At 42.0% G+C, this 20,283-nt stretch overlaps 1 protein-coding gene across 2 annotated transcripts in view; it reads right to left on the bottom strand.

The window, feature by feature from the left end:
• Window positions 1-5,647: 5,647 nt before the first annotated feature.
• Window positions 5,648-20,283, bottom strand: part of GLRA2 (glycine receptor alpha 2) — a 129,722-nt gene continuing 115,086 nt past the window's right edge. For both annotated transcript variants that reach the window (XM_075175828.1, XM_075175818.1), the window contains exon 9: window positions 5,648-7,150. In XM_075175828.1, coding sequence (XP_075031929.1) covers window positions 6,872-7,150 — 279 coding nt within the window. In that variant the 3' untranslated portion in view covers window positions 5,648-6,871. The remainder of the gene's footprint in view (window positions 7,151-20,283) is intronic.

The raw sequence follows: 20,283 nt of genomic DNA on the forward strand, positions 1-20,283 counted from the left end.
TTTTCACTAAGCGCTGCTAAGGCGTATATTCCCCCTGTGCACCCTCAGGGGTCTTGCCATTTTTCCTGGGCAGTGGAAAGAGGAGCAATGTGTCCAGCTGCCACCTCCTTGGCATGGCACATGCTGTCCGCCAGCCCCAGCAATAGCAACCCACTCTGCTGAAAGTCAAATTCAGGTCTTATAGTAAGCTGAAAAAGCTGTTTTTGAATCAGTTATACCGCTGTTCAGATGACTAGAGAGCATTTTATATAATTTGTCCCAGTAAAATAGTTTTTAGCACAAGTGAACTGCTGTCAGGATCCCCAGAATTCACTGCTTTTTTATTAATATTGCCTCACAGGGTTTCTCCACAGCAAAGATATTAATTTAGCATGTTTGTTTCACTGGAAACTTAAAGAACTGAGTGTATGTGTTTCACAAACTCAGTTTTCCTAATTATTATCTGAGATGCTTATTTCGACTCAAGTTTCTATTCCTCCTTAGAGGATACTGAAGAGAGCTAATCCATTGAATATTTTCCCTCCCAGATTATTTCTGCTGTTTAGCATTGGAAACTTATCCTTCATTAGGGACTGATCTAGAAGCTATTGAAGTCAATGGAGCACTTTTTTTTTTCCTTTTTTCCTTCAGTGAGCACTGTGTTGGAATTGGAAGTAAACTGGCTAGATGAGTTTGTCTGGAACTGGTGAAACTGCTCTTGTTCTGCAGCATAACCCTAAATGTGATGACATTTCACATTTTCTATGCAAAAGTAGGAAAAGCATCTTCAAATGGCATAAATATCTTCTTTTTCTCTTCCTGTCAAACCAGAGAAGATTAATTTTTAAAGTAAAATCTGTAAGGGGCATTTATGGAGAAAGCATGACTTTGCTCAGATTATTCTCCTAGGCAGGAGTTCCTCTAGGTAGCCTTGGTTTTGGTTTTCTAGTTTTCCAAACATTGTAAGACATGAATTTCTATGTCAAAAAGCATTAGAATAAGCTACTTTGAAAGTCTGGCAGAAACTTATTTTTCACAGATACTATATTATAGATAACGAAAATTAATAGATTCATTAAAAATAAAATAAGGATTAGAAAACTGTACATATACTCTTTACGCTCACACATCAAATGTGTTTCTTTCTGTATTTAGAAATGTATTTAGAATCATAGAATCATCAAGGCTGGAAAAGACCTCTAAGATCATCGTGTCCAACCGTCAACCCAACACCACCATGCCCATTACACCATGTCCCTAAGTGCCTCATCTACACGTCTTTTAAATACTTCCAGGGATGGGGACTCAACCACTTCCCTGGGCAGCCTGTTCCAAGGCCTGATCACTCTTTCAGTAAAGAAATTTCTCCTAATGTCCAGCCTAAACCTCCCTTGGCACAACTTGAGGTCATTTCCTCTCGTCCTGTCGCTGATTACTTGGCAGAAGAGACCAACCCCCACCTCACTACAACCTCCTTTCAGGTAGTTGTAGAGCACGATGAGGTCTCCCCTCAGCCTCCTCTTCTCCAGGCTAAACAACCCCAGTTCCCTCAGCCGCTCCTCATAAGACTTGTGCTCCAGGCCCTTCACCAGCTTCATTGCCCTTCTCTGGACATGCTCCAGCACCTCAATGTCCTTCTTGTGGTGAAGGGCCCAAAACTGAACACAGGATTCGAGGTGCGGCCTCACCAGTGCCGAGTACAGGGGCACCATCACCTCCCTACTTCTGCTGGCCACACTATTTCTGATACAGGCCAGGATACTGTTGGCTGCCTTGGCCACCTGAGCACACTGCCGGCTCATGTTCAGCCGACTGTCAACCAGCACCCCCAGGTCCTTTTCCTCTGGGCAGCTTTCCAGCCACTCTTCCCCAAGCCTGTAGCGTTGCATGGGGTTGTTGTGACCCAAGTGCAGGACCCGGCACTTGGCCTTGTTGAACCTCATACAGTTGGCCTCAGCCCATCAATCCAGCCTGTCCAGGTCCCTCTGAAGAGCCTTCCTACCCTCCAGTAGATCAACATTCCCGCCCAATTTGGTGTCGTCTGCAAACTTACTGAGGGAGCACCCGATCCCCTCATCCAGATCATTGATAAAGATATTGAACAGGACCGGCCCCAATACTGAGCCTTGGGGAACACCGCTCGTGACCGGACGCTAACCGGATTTAACTCCGTTCACCACAACTCTCTGGGCTCACCCGTCCAGCCAGTTTTTTACCCAGCAAAGAGTGCACCTAAGTTGTGAGCCACCAGCTTCTCTAGGAGAATGCTGTGGGAGACAGTGTCAAAGGCTTTAGTGAAGTCCAGGTAGACCACATCCACAGCCTTTCCCTCACCCATGAGGTGGGTCACCTGGTCATAGAAGGAGATCAGGTTGGTCAAGCAGGACCTGCCTTCCATGAACCCATGTAAGCTGGGCCTGATGTTTCTAAATATAGAAATGTCAATGTTATCCTGGGTGGGATTTTTTGAATAAGTTCATGAAAGGTGACTTCAAGCTGATGCAGAAGCCTGTTGCTGAGCCAAAGATACCAGTTCGGCTCAGTGAGATGCCTATGCCCACGATTTCAAAGATTAGTTCCAGATTCCTCCACAATGCTTTCAATAAGGTAAACTATGTAAGGCTGTAAGTTTTGGCTGGTGCCTCACCTCTGGTCAGCAGTTCCTGTGCCAGTAATGTCAACGACAGGTTTGCACAAAGAAGAAGGGCTGTAGCAGTTCAGCCTGCAGTAGATGAACATTATTTTTCTGTCAGCTCTTTCCTATTGCCTTCAGCATCTCGTGCTGGAGAAGAAGGGAAGCAGAGTGAAAAAGTCTCAATGCCTGTGGGTGAAGGGGGTTGGCCCTTACTCCTCAAGAAAAAATCTGACCCCAGAGGCATCATGTATCCTGGAGTTGTTCCCCAGCAGTTATGAATTGCCCGTGTCTAATACTGGAGACTCCAAAAGCCTCTATTGCTACAACATCTATCACCTATGCTTCAGTACATCAAAAGTGATGGCTCTGCGGCCTGAAAAAATATGGAGAAAAAGAAAGAGGAAAGAGGAACAAAAAGAGACATCTCATCTCATATTACACTTTTTTTCCCTTTCCTCCTATTGCAACAAGTTTTTTCCTAAAGATCTGTTTTATTGATTAGGCTTTATCATAGCGCATGACAGCACCTATCCGGTGAGAGATGGCTAAACCTTTCTCCTCAAGTCTGAACCACTCAGGTCCAGCCTGTAACAACAGGATGCCAATGACCTGACCTGATGTTGCATCCTTTAAAGACATGCTTAAAGCTTTTTAAGCTTTCTTGATAAATTAGAAGTCATTATAATTGTTTTATAGCTAAATGCAAGTAGTTTAAATGCCCTAGGGCTTAATTTTATCTTACTAGCTAGAATTGTAACCTGCAGGCTTTCCAATAGGTCTGGAAGCTCTTCAGAATTAATCCCTGGTCTCTTTCCTTCCATCCTGCTGTGTCTCCTGCTTCATGAAGGCTATTTGTCCAGGACTTATTTTCTAAGACATTGTTTTTCCTCTTGCAATAGTGTACTGAAATGAAACTGCTTCACTATTTAATTCTGCTACTTCTCTGAGTAAGAGGTGGCCAGTATTTGAGTCTTGTTTCTCTGATAACCCTACTGAGCATTTGTTTAGGAAAGACGTGCCCTTCTATAAGTCCTGCTACCCTTGTTACTTGACTTTTTATCTGCAGGCAGCTTCTCAGCCAGTATACATCCTCCTGGTGCGAGCCACGTTCTTTGAGGAAAGGTTCTTTGATACCCGTCTGGTATCAAACCATCTCTGTGTGAGATGGTTCACTGGCCACTGACCAACATGCCAAGAACTCTTCTGTATTATGCAGCCATTCCTAATTCCCATGCTTGGTGGGCTTTGTCCATTCGCATGCATCATTTATGTCCAAAATTTAGTCAGATAATTTCAAGATTCACAACTAATTGCCATGTAGCTATAAATTCTGTCTGTCTTCAAAAAGAGAGACACCGGTAAAGATTTTGTGCACATATTACTCCCATGACTGGACCTAAGTTTATATACAAGGCAGCAGCAGACTAATCTTACCATGCATGCTGTCAGCATACCACAAATCTGATAAGCAGAATATCTTTTAGCAAACTATTTAGTCAATGCTTTTAGTCAAGCGCTGCGAAGTATGCAGGTGAGTTTGTGACGTGCATGCTGGAGGCAGACCAGCTTCACCTCAAAAAGGGACGTGCAAACATCCATCAGCTGAGAATAGTTTTGCATTCCTATTGCAACGGGCTGCGGTCAAACGGGGGAGCTATGAGCAATAGGGTCTGACACTCGTTAGCAACACATCTGTGCTCTGAGGATTAACATTAATCCTGGCATTACACCTTCATTTAAAGCAGAATTTCTGGAACAAGGGGCTGGTGAAAGTGAGCTCTGAATGTTTACGTACCGATGAATGCTCCTAACTTCCCATGCAAACACAGCTTACAGCTGGGTATCCTCACCCTGCTGGAGCTCGTGAGACTAGGATTGCACCGAGGTTATCCTCAACTACATTATCCATAAATCAAATACTGTTCCACTGTAAAAAGCAAATCCTACACTATAAAAATTACAAATATTATGATAGCTAAATTTGAGTTAAAAGCTTATTTTGCAAAGCAAAATAGTTTGGGCAGTTGCCTTGAGCTCTCACTTTAGCTTCTGCTTCCCCCTTCCGGGGCTGTCAGTCACATCTGGATCCACGGTCTCAAGGAGATGAAGATGCCTGTTGCCACTTCTGTCACAGGTACAAGTGACAGGAGAGTCTACAGGGCTGAGGAGGGTATGGGGAGATAAAATGCACAGCTGGCTTTTTACCATTAATTTACGTAATTTATGTTGGGAAGTCAGCCTGGTCAAGATCTCTAGGTGCCCTTCCCAATCCTCGGGAGAGGAACAAAGCCTGGTAGTTACAGGCAGCTGTGTGGGAGGGACGGGGGCACGGACACGGGCACGGACACACACACATACAGGCTCGGCCAGGCTGTGGTAGATGTATCCACAACCTCTCAGCAGAAGCTGGTCCAGGAGTCAAAGCGGAGTGAGAAATGCTGCAGGTGCAGTATGTCTCTGTACCACATCTCACTAGGGGAGGGGGAAAAAATGTCTCTGCTGTGCAGCTACAGGGTGTGTATTTTGGCCTCTCAAGGGAAGGGCAGTGAACTGGATGCAGTTTAATTTGTTTGTAAACTATCAGTCGTTAAGATGTCTACATGAGGCACCTGATGTAGGCCATCTCAGCATGTCCTTCAGCTCACCAAAATGGCGAAGTTGTGAGAAAGTTTAGGATACCCGCAAGCCAGGCACAGCACGTGTGAAGCTGAGGTGTGCTTCTCGCTGTGCACGGGTGCTGTGAGGAGGGAGCGGCGTGCCTCCTCCCCCAGGCCTGGCTCCACAAATGCAGATGTCCTGCAAATGCTCTGCAAATGCTCCTGTCATATCCTAGCCACATTTCTGACACCTTGACTAACTCCAAGGGGCTGCAACAGCCCCTTTGCTGCAGAACAGATAGCAAAATTTGGCGTGCTAAGCCAGGTCAGCAAAGGTTGCTTTCCACCCTCTTTCTGCTGACAGAGCGGTGGAAGAGCTGGGCCCCGGCGCGAACAGCCCTGCTGCTGCAAATGAAGAAAAGAGTGAAGGAATGTTAGTACCACATTTAGCTTTATTGAAATTGAACAAATACCTTTTTTTAATAAACCCTTTTACAGCAAGTGTAAAATTTTAATGTTTGATTCATCTTATGTTACAGGTTGTCATCTTCTGTGTAAGCAAAAATACCATCTTTTTTTTTTTTTTTTTTCCTACTTTAAAACATGTAGCAAGGATTTGAATAACGCAGATCCGGCACCAAAAGGTAACAGGTTCTGAAAATCACAGTACAGTTTTAAAATTCTTAGGTTAATTAATGATACTTAAAATGATAGCCACTTTGAGTAAAGATATAAATTAGAGGTCTGTAAACAAGTTGTGTTTACCTATAGAGCTATTGATTGCAGCTACAATGAGAGCAGTAATAGAAACTCAATGCTAAACTGAGCTACACCTTTAAGGAAACAAGTTCTTACTAAGTAGTGTGGTACGGGGTAGCACAATAGGTAAAATACAGTTTGGCACCTCAAGTTGCATGTAAAATCAGCAGAAATAAAATGAAGTAAGTGCACTGTCTTCCAACAAAAATAAACTGGGCAGTTTCACTGGTTTTGGAGTGTCAACTATCAAATAAATCACACAACACACAAGTTCAACCCCAAAATTACAATTCTAGTAAAGCAAGATAATATTAAAATGCACACCCACAAGGATAGTAAAGTATAAATCTTTTTTTTTTTTCTTTTTCTTTTTTCCTCTCCCCTGTCAGTAGAAATAATTTACAACCCACAAAAGGACTCCTTGGTGAAACCACTAACTACAGACATGGTCATGGAATGTAGCTCAGTAGACTTGTTTCAAATAGAAAGGCAACATTATCCAGAAAAAGTTTGGTCCTTTTATAACTCACTGTACTGTAGCCACCGCAGTCTCTTGGTAGATGTTTTAGGAGAATTGTTTGTTTTCTGATTCTCTTTTGTTTTGAAAGATAATATCTTGGTGATAAAGTTGGGTAAAATTTGGCCCCATTTACAGATGTCTGATCAATGCTGAATCTGGAAGAACAACACTGAGAGTACATAGGGGGAACCTTCATTGACTCACAGCATATTTTTTCATGCAATCACTTTTCCTTCTATACCTCTTTTCCACTTTGTTCATTTTTTTCTTCAGTGTCCTTGGAGGGGGAAGAAACCCTTAGTCCAAATGACAGAAAGACATTTCACTGTTTATTTACATGTGGATCACTTTGGCTAAGAAGTCCTGGCAAACTGGAGTTGCCTATTTCTTGTGAATGTCCTCATGCCGTATAATTTTGTATGTAATCCAGTAAAAGATGTTGAAAATGAGGAAGGCGAGTGGGAATGCAGCGCGCGATATTGTATCAATCCTTTTTGCACGGTCAACAAACTTCTTTTTGATAGAATCAGAATCCTTTGGTGGTGCCGGAGGTGGGTTGGGTGGAGTAGCCTTGACCGCTGTGCCGTCTTTGACTTGGAGACAGTGACCCATGCCATAGCCACTGAAATTGAATCGACTCTCACGAGCAACTTCATCTTCCTGGGAGATAAAGAAGACAAATAAGAGACACAATCACCTGTCTGTTGAGCACACCATGTACTTGAGCAGTTGAGGTGCACCTCTCCAAAGCACCTAAGCAAATTAGCTGGTTAAGCTGTGATACAAAGTCCTGGTTTCAAAGACAAGCAAGAAATTAAAACTCACATAAAAATACATGGAAATTAGGTGACTGCCAGTGTTTGTGAATCAGAGCTTTAATTTCTCTAGCTATGACTAAATCAGTTGCCCTGAGCACAGTCTGTATCCCAACCCCATAGGGAAGAGATCTGACTCCGCAGGTTCCTCATCGCACTCCTTGGGCTTGCTGTGGGGAGGAAACATGGTCATGTTGGTAGCAGGGAGACTGCTCCGGCCAGGTTGAATTGAATGACCCAGAGATCCAGGGGCCCAAGCCCATGGCAATATGTCTCCATGGCTCAATCTAACCACAGCCTTGCACCTCTGTCTCCAATCTGTGAAACAAAGACAGATCATGGTCCCCCCTTGCTCACAGGAGCGCTCTGACAATCAATACTTCAAAGTGCACTGGGCACTTGGATTTAGTGGTAACCAGGAGGTAGGTGCAATAGCACGAGCTAATGTAGCACCATCTTGCAGAAATCCATTCTCTCTCTTGTCTGAGTGGGTAATATTTGTTTTTGGAGAGATGAGTAACTACCACAGAACTTTATCACCATAATAACTGTGTGATGAAAGGTTTGTGACTGTAAATTCTCACTGCCGTTTCTCCTGTTTGATAGCACAATAATACACAAGTTAACAGTTACTGGCAGCCCTCCAAGGAGGATTCAAAACCATCAAACAAGCAAGTCTATTCTTTTTCATTCCAGCAGCAATGAATTGTAGGTCCAGCAGCTTGCCCTAATTAAAGACCTTCTTTTCGACCAACAAATACTTCATTGTTGACTTAAAATGACCACTTCTAGGGCTCACAAGGAGCCCACTCCATCACAGGGAGTGCTCCCTCATGTTTCTCACTAAACCACAGCCTTCTGATCTTAACAGAGAATCAGAGACTGCAAGAAAAAACATCATAGCAGCAAGATATTGAATAAGGAGTACATTTGGTGAAGTTGGGGGTGGGGAGGGAGGATAATTTACACCTATCCAGGATGTAAATTACTGCTCCTTCACAGAAGCATCTCTTTCAGTAATTGCATTTTTCTCTCTCCCCAGATCCAGCATTGGAATTTAATATGTCACCAGACTTGCTCTCCTTACCTTGGAGCTGACGTACAAATGTGAATAACCAGTAGTGTGATCCAAGGCTACCAAATAAGAAATAGTCACTCTGACTGCTTATGACATTAAGTGCTTACGGAAGGAGGATAGGCAGTAAACAGTGCTTTGGAGCCTCTGTCACTTCAGCCTGAGGACTATTCTACAGTGTATCCGTGAGCAGGTGGAAAATTGTGGTATTGCAAGGCTGTTTGATCACTTATCCAGGGTTTATATACCTTTCATTTCAAAAGCTCACCATCATTAAGAAAGAGAAGCATGGTCCTCTCCTTTTTCAATTTTATTTATTTACAGTTTTCAGTCCATCTGTGAAAATTCTGAAATTCTGCTTATCTTGGTGATTATAAATATCTAAAGTATTTTAAAGACGAACCCACTGAGACCTAAGTTCTGGATAGTCTTATAGACAAGGCTTCTCTTGCATGACTTAACAACACCACAAATTCTCCCAATAATACAGGGAGCTGCCTTCCTCACAGTGCTTTCCCTTTTACTGAGTTTGAAGGATAAAATTCATGCCCAGGACACGAGAGGTGATTAAAAAGGGTAACAGATTTTCACCAGCTGTGTTGCCATATGTACTTCATTCATTTTTTTTAAATTTAATTTCTGTTACTCGTGAGGGATCTATGGGAGGAAAGAAAATGTACTGAGCTCAACGCAGGACTTGGAGAGTCCCGACTTCCACTGTGCCCTGCTGGGTCACAGCTTTGTCGCGTGGGGCTGAGCAATTCGTCTTCAATGTCGCAGCCCTGCTTTTGAGCTTACACTGTTGTAACTCGAGTGGGAAGCCATCTGAGGTTAGGGATAGGGATGTTTAAATCACATTCTTTCAAGCCTTTGGCACCCAACCTTTAGCTGTAAGGAGCCACTCACTTCCCAATGGGATTTAGAGCCCTGCTTTTTCCCCCACAAACAGTTGGCTGTGCCACTTATTTCTCACAAAACCCAGAGGGAAGTGTGCCCAGTCCCCATGCTAGTTTTTTTATTTAGGACTGCAGTAGATGCTGATTTACCCTGGATACAGCATTCACCTGGGGTATGAGGAGCACATGCTCGGTTTCCTTCTCTGCTTGAGCAGAGTTGAATCTCCTTCTCCACGATAAATCTGTGGATAGGTTTGTTACCTGTTCTCCCAACATGGAGCACTTTGCTGGTTGCAAAAAACATGTGTGTTTATGTAGCTTTTTTTAAAACTTTATCAGAAGAACTTTTTTCAAAGACGAAATAATTAATTAAGAGAACGGCACTGTGTTTTTACCCTACCACTTGTTTCCATGTTTGATATTACACTCTCACAAAAACTTAGCACTAGAGACACCTAGGCTGCAGCTGTTGCGATCATCTAAGTGCCACACCATCTAAGAAAGCAAAGCCACAGTCCTTACAGCCCCAACTCTAGCCCTGGAGGTGCCGCAGCTCCATAACCACAACATCATTTTCAGTGGTAAAATCCACCAGGAGCCAAAGGGGCTTTGCAGTCTGGCACCTGCCTGCCCCCTGAGCGCTGCCAGCACCTGCAGTCTCGCAGGCAAGGTCTGACCCCATCAGAGCTCTTCCATCTGACCAGACATCACCTGAAAGACCTCGGGGTGGGGAGGTCTCTGCCCTTTCCAATGAAATTGGCCAATAGTGTTGAAAACTATCAATGAAACCCTGCAGAGATCGAGACCCACATGTCTGTGCTAGGAGGATACTTTTCCCATGAGACTGCAGTCGGGCGTGTGTCCTATTGGCCCCCTGAGCCCTTAAACTGGTTCCACCCAAAATGACACAGCAGGGACAGAAAGGCTTCCTCCCTGCTGCTGAAGGGAGCTGGGAGTCAGCCCAAGTGCTGGAACTTCATTGTCCACGCTGCTTGTGGGTTAGCTCACTCTGGCATGGACCATGCCAGTGAGCTTTCTCTGAAGTGAACCTGCTCCACTGGGGACTAACCCTACGCAAGGTAGTCATGAGCCATGTAGTGATAGCTGGCCTCAGGAACAATAAAATCCCCAATGTGATTTACTTTAGCAGTACGGATGTATTTAAAAAACTGTCTCTAAAACACCATAACCTTATGGCAAAGCTACAGTTTGACTTTCAGATGATCTTCCAACATTCTGTTACATATAAAGGATTTTGGGAAATAGTCACAGAGAAAGAAAACCAAATTTAGATCCTGTTACAAAGGGAACCATTTTTTTTCATGTTTCAGTATGTGAGATGAAGAAGTGACCTCAAGTGCCTTCGTTAACATAGTGGATATGTCTTCCTTCAACCTAGATGCTTGGTGATCTACTGGGCAACCTACCTAGTGTACCTTCTGAGGTGGTTGTAGAGTCACACTTCATTCTCAAGGTCAGATTCAGTTTACACCGTCTGACATACCCTACCATGGAGACTGATCCAAAGAGAGTCTTCAATCTGTGCTGTTCAACAGCTTAGTCATTGGTAAAATAGTGCAAACGACTTTGCAAACATGTCTATCGTTATTTTAATCAGATTACACATAAAACTTGCATTCATTTTAAATCAGACACGATCTCACTTGCTTAAATCCTAACGTATTTATGTTTTTATAGATTTTAAAACCAAAATCAAAGAGCAGCTGGAAGCCACTGGACGTCCAGAATCCACTGCCATTGAAGTCATTGACTTTATCCTTCTAAAGGGATGTGAAGTTAGTCTTGCCTAATACGTAGTCATAACTCAATCTGTCCTTGATAAAGACGTGGGGAAAAGAGTCACAAGCTAGGATGAGGAACAGAAAAGAAATAAATAGCAAGATGAAAGTGTTCTTTTGCTGGTTTCCTCTCAGATGTTCACACTCCTGACTATCTTAGAAGAATTATACTTTGAAAACAAAATACATTTCCTGAGATTCGGGCAAATGCTTTCTACAGCCGCTTTTTCAACAACATAGGTTTTTGTGTGTTATCTTATGGTGTCACACTGAACATGCTTAGGCGTTGGCTATAAACAATTTTCATTAAACAAGAAATATTTTTTTTTCTCAATTTCTAATTTCCCTTTATGAATTTAATAATTTTCTGTGCTTTACAAAGTAATGAAATTAGATTCTCTTGACTTAGCTTTATAGTGGGCAACATGTAAATCAGGGGGGTTATATTTCTGACACGGTTTTCTTTCTTTATCTTCCATCTTTGTAAAGCTTTTATTTCTACTCCATCAGGTCTAGAATGTAATTCATACCACCAACTTCACACATGAGGAATGGGAAGAACACTTTAGAAAATCTAGTCCCCTCACCGCCTTGCATGCACAGCTTTCTGTACAATGCATTCTGAAGTGCTTTGTCCTAACCACTTTTAAATGTTTATTGTCAGCATTGACTCAGTTTTAACAATGAGGAAAATGAGAGAGAGGCTGGCTTCAGACAGTGTATTTAATTTACTCTCTGATGTGATTTATTCGTTTAATTTTCCTACTCTTTTTCCAACATATGGTGGGCAAACGATTTAAAAGACTATCTGGTTTAATTAAATTTCAAGGACATAGGAGATTAATTGTAGGTATAGGATAGAGAACATCAGGGAAATTTTCCTTTTGGCATTCATAAGCACAAAGTTAGAAAACCACAATAAATTCAAACTTGAATACAAAATGGAATCAATAGGAATTAGACACCAAAATAGCTTTGGAGACTTCATTCCTAAATCATCTTTATGATTTTGAGACACCTCCCATCTCTCAGTACTTTACATAATTCATGGTGTGGTGTTGCAAAGAGAGTCATGCTCACACGATTTCAGTTCTCAGGAGTCACTGAGTGTGTGGATGAAGGTAGTTCAGCTGAAAAGCATTCTTGGACTTTCAAATCCTCTTTGGTACCCACAGAAGACTCTTACAAAGCTAAATTGAGGAGATGAGAGGGAAGGTCCTTTCATAGATTAACTGTTTAAAAGGCAGTAATGGAGTTTAGGATTAAAAGATCGATTTAATAACTGAGGGATTTGCTGGAGGGGATCCCCAAGAACCTGTGCGAGAACCAGTAACAAGGAAGAGATTTATAAATGAGCTGGGACAAAGGTTCCCAAGGGAAGGTATGCAGGTGAAACAGGCTGTTCAAAGCGGACAAATCTGAGCCAGGCTTTCCAGAAGGATTTCTAAATGCTGAGTGACTCAGTAACAAAATGGCAGTAAGTGAAATACAGGACTGAGAAGTGCAAGATAAAGCACATTGTGAAAGATAACCCTAATTACACATAGACAGTAATGGGCTCAAAATTGGTTCTTTCCTGGGTGGGAGTTTGGGGAATTCCTATGTAGACAGTTCTGACAACATTAGTCCTCTGCTAAGCAGCCATCAGGCAATGGGCAAACAAAACAGAAAACATCATTCTGCCACTTTATCCACTCACAGTGTGATGAATTTTTGAACACGAGGAGCATTTCTGGTCACCCAAACTCAGTAAAGCAGAATTAGGTAAAGTACAAAGGGGAGCAGCAAGGATGATAAAAGACTTTTTCTGCATGAGATGAAACAAAGTAGATGAGATCTCTTCAGCTTAGAAAAGCTGTGTTTGGGGGTGGATATCACAGAGGTCATAAAATCATGGTGCATCTTAATAAATGGAAGGAAAAACAGTAGGTTATGAGGTTTTTTTGTATTTTTTTTTTCAAGGCACGAAATAGGATAAAACACAATGACACTGTGAGGGAGAAGGGAAGAACTTATTTTTTAAAAGGAAGTTATCTTTCATTTACCAGTGTAAATCATTGTGTGAGAACATTTCAGAGGATGAAAACAGCACAATGGCACAGATTCATGTGCAGCCATTGAAAGTGCAACCTAGTTCATGCAGAAGTGCACCCTTGGTTGATTATTTTCAGAAGACAGAAAAATCCTTCTAGGTTTGTCTCACACAAACACAATTTACACACAATTTGTCTCAATATCCATGCCAGACCACTGCTGGAGAAAGGATCCTGGAACAGAGACCATTCCTTCTCACCGAATATTTCACGTCCTATGGGAATTCAGGTATTCTGCCTCTTGATAATATGCCAGGAGCTGGAGCCAATGTTGAAATGTCCTGCGTTTCCACTAGTTTTAGTACTTTGAGTGTCATTTTTTTCTCTTCACATAGTTCTGCCTTGAGGCTAAATCTTGCTGACGCAGAAAGAGATGACTTTTATATAGCAAACCTATGCGTCCCAGTTCCTTAGACAGGAGGAAAAAGTGAGGTTGGAGCAAGCTCTGGTGGAATTCGGTAGCAGAGAGTCACTAACAGACTTCTCTGATTTGTTCCACCCTGAAGAGCCCTGGATCTCAGCTCACCTACACCAGACGCCATTCTCACTCCTTAATCCTCCTTCAGAGGAGCAGAAGGTGATGTAAAATTGTCAGTTTCTCACCTCAATCCTGCCCAAAGTATAGATCAAACAGGTCCCAGAATTTGGCCTAAGTATTGTTTTTTCTAAATATTCTCCAAGGTGTTTCATCAAAAACATAAACAGTCTCTGACCAATCCTACTGCCAATGATGCTGCTCCATCAGAACCCACCACTCTGCATGCAATAGTGTCATTCACCCCTTTTCTGTCTCTCTTATCACCGATTTTTCTGCTCACTGAGGTTTGTTTTTTCTCTCCTTTGGACCCTCATGTTTGTTTTTTCTCTCCTTTGGACCCTCATGCCTTATAAAATCTAGGTAAAACAGACCTTGTATTATAAATAGCACCAACATTTTAATTTATAGAAGAGAAATTGGTCATTGTTGTCTTCAGTAAGGGTTTCCAATGGACAAATTTAAGTTTGTTTTAGAAAGCTGTGTTTAATAATACCTCCTATCTCCAATGAACAGCAGAAGAATCTCCAAAACATGCATGATTTACTTACTCATTCTGTAAGAACAGCAAGTGAACTGTTGCTAATACAATAATGAAATGGTAGTTAATGTGGCTTTGCCCTCTTTGAGTAGGAATTGAACATTATCTAACTGAAAGAGTAACATAATTTAAACGTATTGTGGAGCAAAAATATTTTCCTGGCTTGAAATATCTTTAAGTGGAATCTAAATTTTTCAAGAATTACTTTAATAATAAAGATTATACAGTCAGTAAGGGTGATCAGTTTGCTACCAAAAAGAAAAAAGATTTTCCTTTTTCTTTAGTAAAGCAAGGCTTCCTTCTCTCAATTTTGCAAATGCAGTTAATGTAAATTTCTTATTCAACTTCATGTTTTATAGATAATATAATTAATATTTTAATTTTGGGGGACAGAGGGAGAACCAGATGAACTGCTGTTTTGCACAGCATCGTAAATGTTACAATACAGTTACAGCTCCTAAATAACAGATCTATTCCTGACACAGTGTCTTGATTTCCCTTTGTTTTAAATGAAAGTAATGCCTTGAAATATCTGTGAGAGTCCTATAGACATCGTCTGCCTGGATATTAAATCCTCTCAGGACAGTGAAGTCTGGAGACTTGGCTGTTCTTGGATAACTCTTCGGCCAGTCTCTCTGTGATGAAAGCAGAGGTTGGCCAGTTTATCTGTGGGAACGGCATATTAGTTCTTTTTACATCAGACAAATGCAAGTTAATGACCTAGATTTGAAGGATAATCTGCTCTGACCAAAAATCTGTCAGATATAGGGCAACTAATTTCTGTCATGCTGTCTGCATGCAAGGCTGAGCAAACTGCAAAGCTAGTCTTTAAATACGTGACTATTTCAGCTAGAACGTGGAATAGCAGTTAATGGGCACATCAAAGCAAAATAATGTAAAGCAAGACTATATTTGCTAAAATTTTAGAACCTCAAAATCCTAAAACACCGAGGGAAACGTACCTAAAATTCACCTTTCCCATTTTCTCTTGCTCTCTGCAAAACATCTGCCCCAGGAGAGAAGAGACGGGGCACAAGCAGACTTTCTCACCTGCCTCCTGTTCACAACGTTCACGCCCCAGCCTCAAGACTTCAGCACTCTCCTGCCCTGAAACCTGCTGCAGGGCCAACGCCGCCTGGCAAGTCCCGTCCTGGGACAAGGGCGCACGCTGTCCCGGCAGTGTGACAGGCTTGGGGGACCTGCCACCGCAGCACGTGGGGTGGCTGAGCTCACAGCCCCCAGTTGCAGATGGGGACATCTGAGCGCCCACCCCCCCAGGATTTTTCCCATCAGGTTCTCTGATGCTTTTCTCCAAGAAGATTCAAATATTTTGGGGAAGATCATTTTTATTGCACCTTTGGGAAATTTCTCACTGGTCTCTGCCTTAGCTGTAATCGTCTTAGATCACATTATGAGAGCAACCCTGTGCTCTGACCATGGCATCTCAGAGTACCTCATTTGTTAAACAGTCAAAATTTAAAAAAAAAAAAGAAAAGAAAAAAGAATGTATGTGTGTACAGGGCCCATAAAGAGCACCCATGTTTTGATCCATGCAGATTACCTGCTAGAACAATGTATTGCTGGGGAATTTTTCAGGCTTGTGTTTTGATTCCCTCAGCTCCACCAGTTTTCAGGGCCGATCTTGCAGCCCAGCCCACGGCAGGCCAGGGGCAGTGGACGCTCTCCTCCCCACCTGGGCCAGGGCTGGGGACGAAGCGCTGGGAGCTGTGGCATCCATGCCCCTCGCTGGGCACTGGCTGCCTCCCACTTGGTGCATGGAAGGGGAAAAGGAAGGAGAAGGGGAAGGGGAAAGAGAAGGGGGAGGAGAAAAGGAAGAGGAAGGGGCAGGAAGAGGCTTTTTTCCTCTCTGTTGGTGGATTCTCTTCTTCAAGCCATTTGCTACAACAAACACCCAGAACAAACCCCAACAAATGCAGAGGGAGATTACCAGAGCTTTCTCAGACAGACTTCCTGCATTTAATTTATGCAAATACTGCACAAAACAAATTAAATATTGCAAATTATATTAATAATTTAAATTCTGTAGCTAAAAATAGTCAAGAATATCTGAATAATCTTAAAATGTTCACATGCAAATTTTATAAGTTTTGTGTGGGTTTTTTTTCCTGAGGAGACAAGCCAACTGATAAATAAACGCCTTCCTTTTCCAATTATCAGTTCTTAATACCAGACTTCTAATAAATAATGTTTTGGGGTCGGTTTTCTTTTCTTATCTTCTATTACACAAATTATCCTTTCTGGTTTTGCATATCATTTAGTTCTTGTTGTTAGCCAAGATCTCAATCTGGCTGTTTTTACATAGCTCTGTTTCTCTAGCTGTTTTTACACAGCTCTGAAGCGTGATTGGGTTAAACAAAGCATTTGCCAGCTGTCTGCACTTCAAACTTGTTTCTAAAATTAAATTGTTGCATCTGAGAAACATCTTGACTGGTTGAATGTATTAGAAATTTACTACACAAATAGACTTCTGTATTTTCATTTTGATTTGCTTCTATGAGGGTTGCTCTATAAAACTTTGATATTATTTATTCACAGCAAAATAAATATTCATCATGAGGTAAAAATCAATGGCACTCAATGCTATAGCAACTTGATAGTGCAATCTTTACACAGAATTGTTGTGGGTTTTTTTCTCATCTGGTAAGTAATAAATCCACAAATCCTACAAGGTCGTTGGAAGTATGCGTACAACGGAAATGAAATAAGATTTCATTTAAAATGGGGTTTATAGGTTTTCTTTTACTGTATTACACACACACACATAAATATACACACTCACACAGTCTGTATGCACCCACACATGTAGATATGTGTACATACATGTACATGTGGGCATCTACTTAATTTAGTCATCTAATGCCTTTTGTATTCCCTAAAGGCATTTGTTAGTGAGAAGTCCACCTAGTGACAATTTTTGTATTCCAGCTTAAGGTTAGGAGCTCTCTCTAGAGCATTTATCAAACTGCAAACTCCATTTTGAATAACTTCTCAAAATGCTAACTCTTCTGATAGCTTTTCCCCTTCAGATGGGAATGAGGTTCTGAAGAGCAGGGATACAGAACAAATGAGCAAGGGTCATTAAACCTTCCCAATCCTCTCTGTCCACAACCAGGCTCTGTGGTGGGGTGCTGGCAGCTCTCCAGGAGACCATCTGCCCAGGCCAGTAGCTAAGCAACAGATCGCCTGGTGATGGACTTTTATTACTTGGCAAAATTGATTAAAGGATAACCTGAAACAGTAGATTTAATAGTATATAAGAAAAGTGAGTACTGAAAGGTACAGGTAGATGAAACGCGGAAGCACGGCTACAACAGTGGAAGAGGTATTCTTGGGAAAGGATCCCAGATGCTTATCTGAACTCAAGTTTTGCTCAAGAATATCAAGGAAACTGGGAGAAGAATTGTCCAATTAATTTATCTAGCAAAGAGAGCGCAAGAATAACACCAAAACAAAGTGTTGTTATGCCAGCAGCCTTCCTGAAATGTGCATGTTGTATGTTTCATCTTTTATGTGTCCTGGAGTAATTCTAAATCAGTGTTTGCAGTGCTGGAGCTCTGCAGAAGCCTGTCCTTGGGTATACTGAAGAGGTCAGGACTCACTGTGAGGGCCTACGATCAACTGACCTTGAGGTCTTACTTTTGAGAGGGGATAACACCTGGGGAAGGATCGTGTTCAGAAAATATGCCAATAAGCCAGAGAATGAAGCAGTGCAGGAGCCCACCGAGACAAAGGGAGACCCAGCAGCATGGGTTTCTACTTCACTGGACGTCCAACAGCCTCATGAGTACCAGGCAGGAGCACTCTGCCAGAATCAGACAAGACGATAGGTTTGGGGGCAGCCTAAATACTGCACAATAGGATATCACACACACTGTGCATTTATAACGAGTGGGCATTAACCTGATTTGTTTGTCTTCTGAGCTGGAAACATGAATGGGGTCTTCAAACCACTAATGTGGCAAATTGATTAAGGAAATGGTATTCAATAGCCACTCTTGGTCCTTCTGCTTCCCTGTCTCCTTCCTTCTGCACCTGTCTCTTCTCTTCTTGACCCTTTTTCTACTTTTTTCTACCATACATTTTGCCTCACTAATTCCGAGTTCTGCTCTTGCCTACCTCCTCTTTGATGCTTTTATCCTCACTGATTTCCAAATACGTGACCTTCACCTTCTGCTTGCAAAATTCAGTTCCTTCCTCAACCCCTATCTGCTCTTGCCTCTTTCTGCTCTTTGTGGTTAAATTCTCTTCCTCCAAAGAAAAGACAAATCATAAAAGTAGAGTTCCACCTTGTCAAGTCCACCTCTGAACTGAGTGGTGTTATTCTACTTTTCAAGAATAACCGGGAAATAGTTGATTTTTTAAAAAATTAAAACCTTCCACGTTTGAATATCCACAGAGCTCTTAATTGCTCAAAGAATTTCCAGTACCACAAAGCATTTTGAAATGTATCGCTTCTCATTTGCACTACTGTTCATGACATGCAGCATGCTCCATTCCTGGCATGGAAAGCTGAAGATCGCCGAGTGCGTTGGCCCATGGAGCAGTCTGTGCCTTTGTTCTGACCGCCCAGAACGTGCAACATGAACCTTTTGGAGGCTTTGGAAAATGAACACAATGAGTGCTGCAAAACCAGCGAATGGAATTTCATTTTTATTCTAAGTTTAAAGCTCAGCAAAAAGAGTTGTTATTTGTGCATAGTACATGTTGTTCTGGTCTACCGAAAACTGAGTAACGTGGTAGTATATGCAAATAGTAATAGGTAAAAGATTTGGCATGCTCTGGAATACTCCAATGACATGTCCAATCACAGCAGTACCATCTGCTTTTCCTTAGATGTGCTAAATTTATAACACTGTGCTAATTTCTATATTAGTTTACACATCACCTTCAGGAAATTGTACTTAAAAGATAAGCAATATTTGGGCTTTGTGACTTATCTTTAGCAAACAGTTAGTAAATGTCTCTCCAATTACTCTCAGCTCTCTTCTTGGAGAAAGGAGTTTAGAAATCAATAGCATTGATTATGTACTCTTTTCATCCCTGAAGGAATGGCAATGACTTGCAATTCAAATGTTATTTCCCTAAGTTTTTGCTCATGCTAGAATTTTGACAGACCAAAAGGTGATCAGACTTTCACCTGGAGCTTGGACACCAATAAAACACAAGAACCTTGCTATTGTACAGCTAAATTAAAATTAACCCCTTTTGTATGGAGTGGAATTTTCACCATATTTCTAACTGTACCTTCTTTTCAGGTGGTGTTCAATTTGACGTTACAGAGAATACCACCTTACTGATCAGCAAACCTACAAAACACATGGATATGTTCTCTCTGTAATTTGGAAAGAAAACAAAACTAATGGAAGAAGACCCGTGGAGTATTGGCAACACCCCCTCCTCATGCTTGCCCACTGACACTCTGAAGCACGAGAAGACAGAAGACCAGGCAAGGAAAGGCTCCTTTCGATGGCCAGCTGGGGCTTCTATGAGTCTTTTGGCCTGTCGGCTTCATGGCTGGATGGTTTGTTGATGATCCCGGAGTTCATTTGCAGTATCTCTGCATGACGCTGCTCTGAATGATTTCTCCCCACAGGATGAAAGGCTGAGTTAGCCCTTCTTTGGGTCTGAGGGGAGCAGGTATTTCAAAGCGCGAGACCATTGAACCATCACCTGAGGGGACAGCTGTCTAGAGGATATTTTAAACGTGTTTGACACATTTAAATAGATGGTTTCAGCTTGCCAGTCTTGGAATGGCTCCTAAAATAAACGTCAATATAAAGAATAAGGCCATTCGTTTTGGATGATTAAGTGAATCTGGCTCATATATCCAAGGTGTGACAATTCCAATCACATCTTCATTTCAATTTACAGGAAAGAAATAAACTAGGCTTCATTATTGTTCATACTGCTGGTGCTATATATTTGACATGATAATCTACAGTATTAGTCAGTAAATTGACTCACTGGACTGCCCTTGATCATATGCTCCATTTTCTGCCCAGCAGGGCCCTCTCTAAC

The sequence above is a fragment of the Calonectris borealis genome, chromosome 1, assembly GCF_964195595.1.
Source record: "Calonectris borealis chromosome 1, bCalBor7.hap1.2, whole genome shotgun sequence".
NCBI lineage: Eukaryota > Metazoa > Chordata > Aves > Procellariiformes > Procellariidae > Calonectris > Calonectris borealis.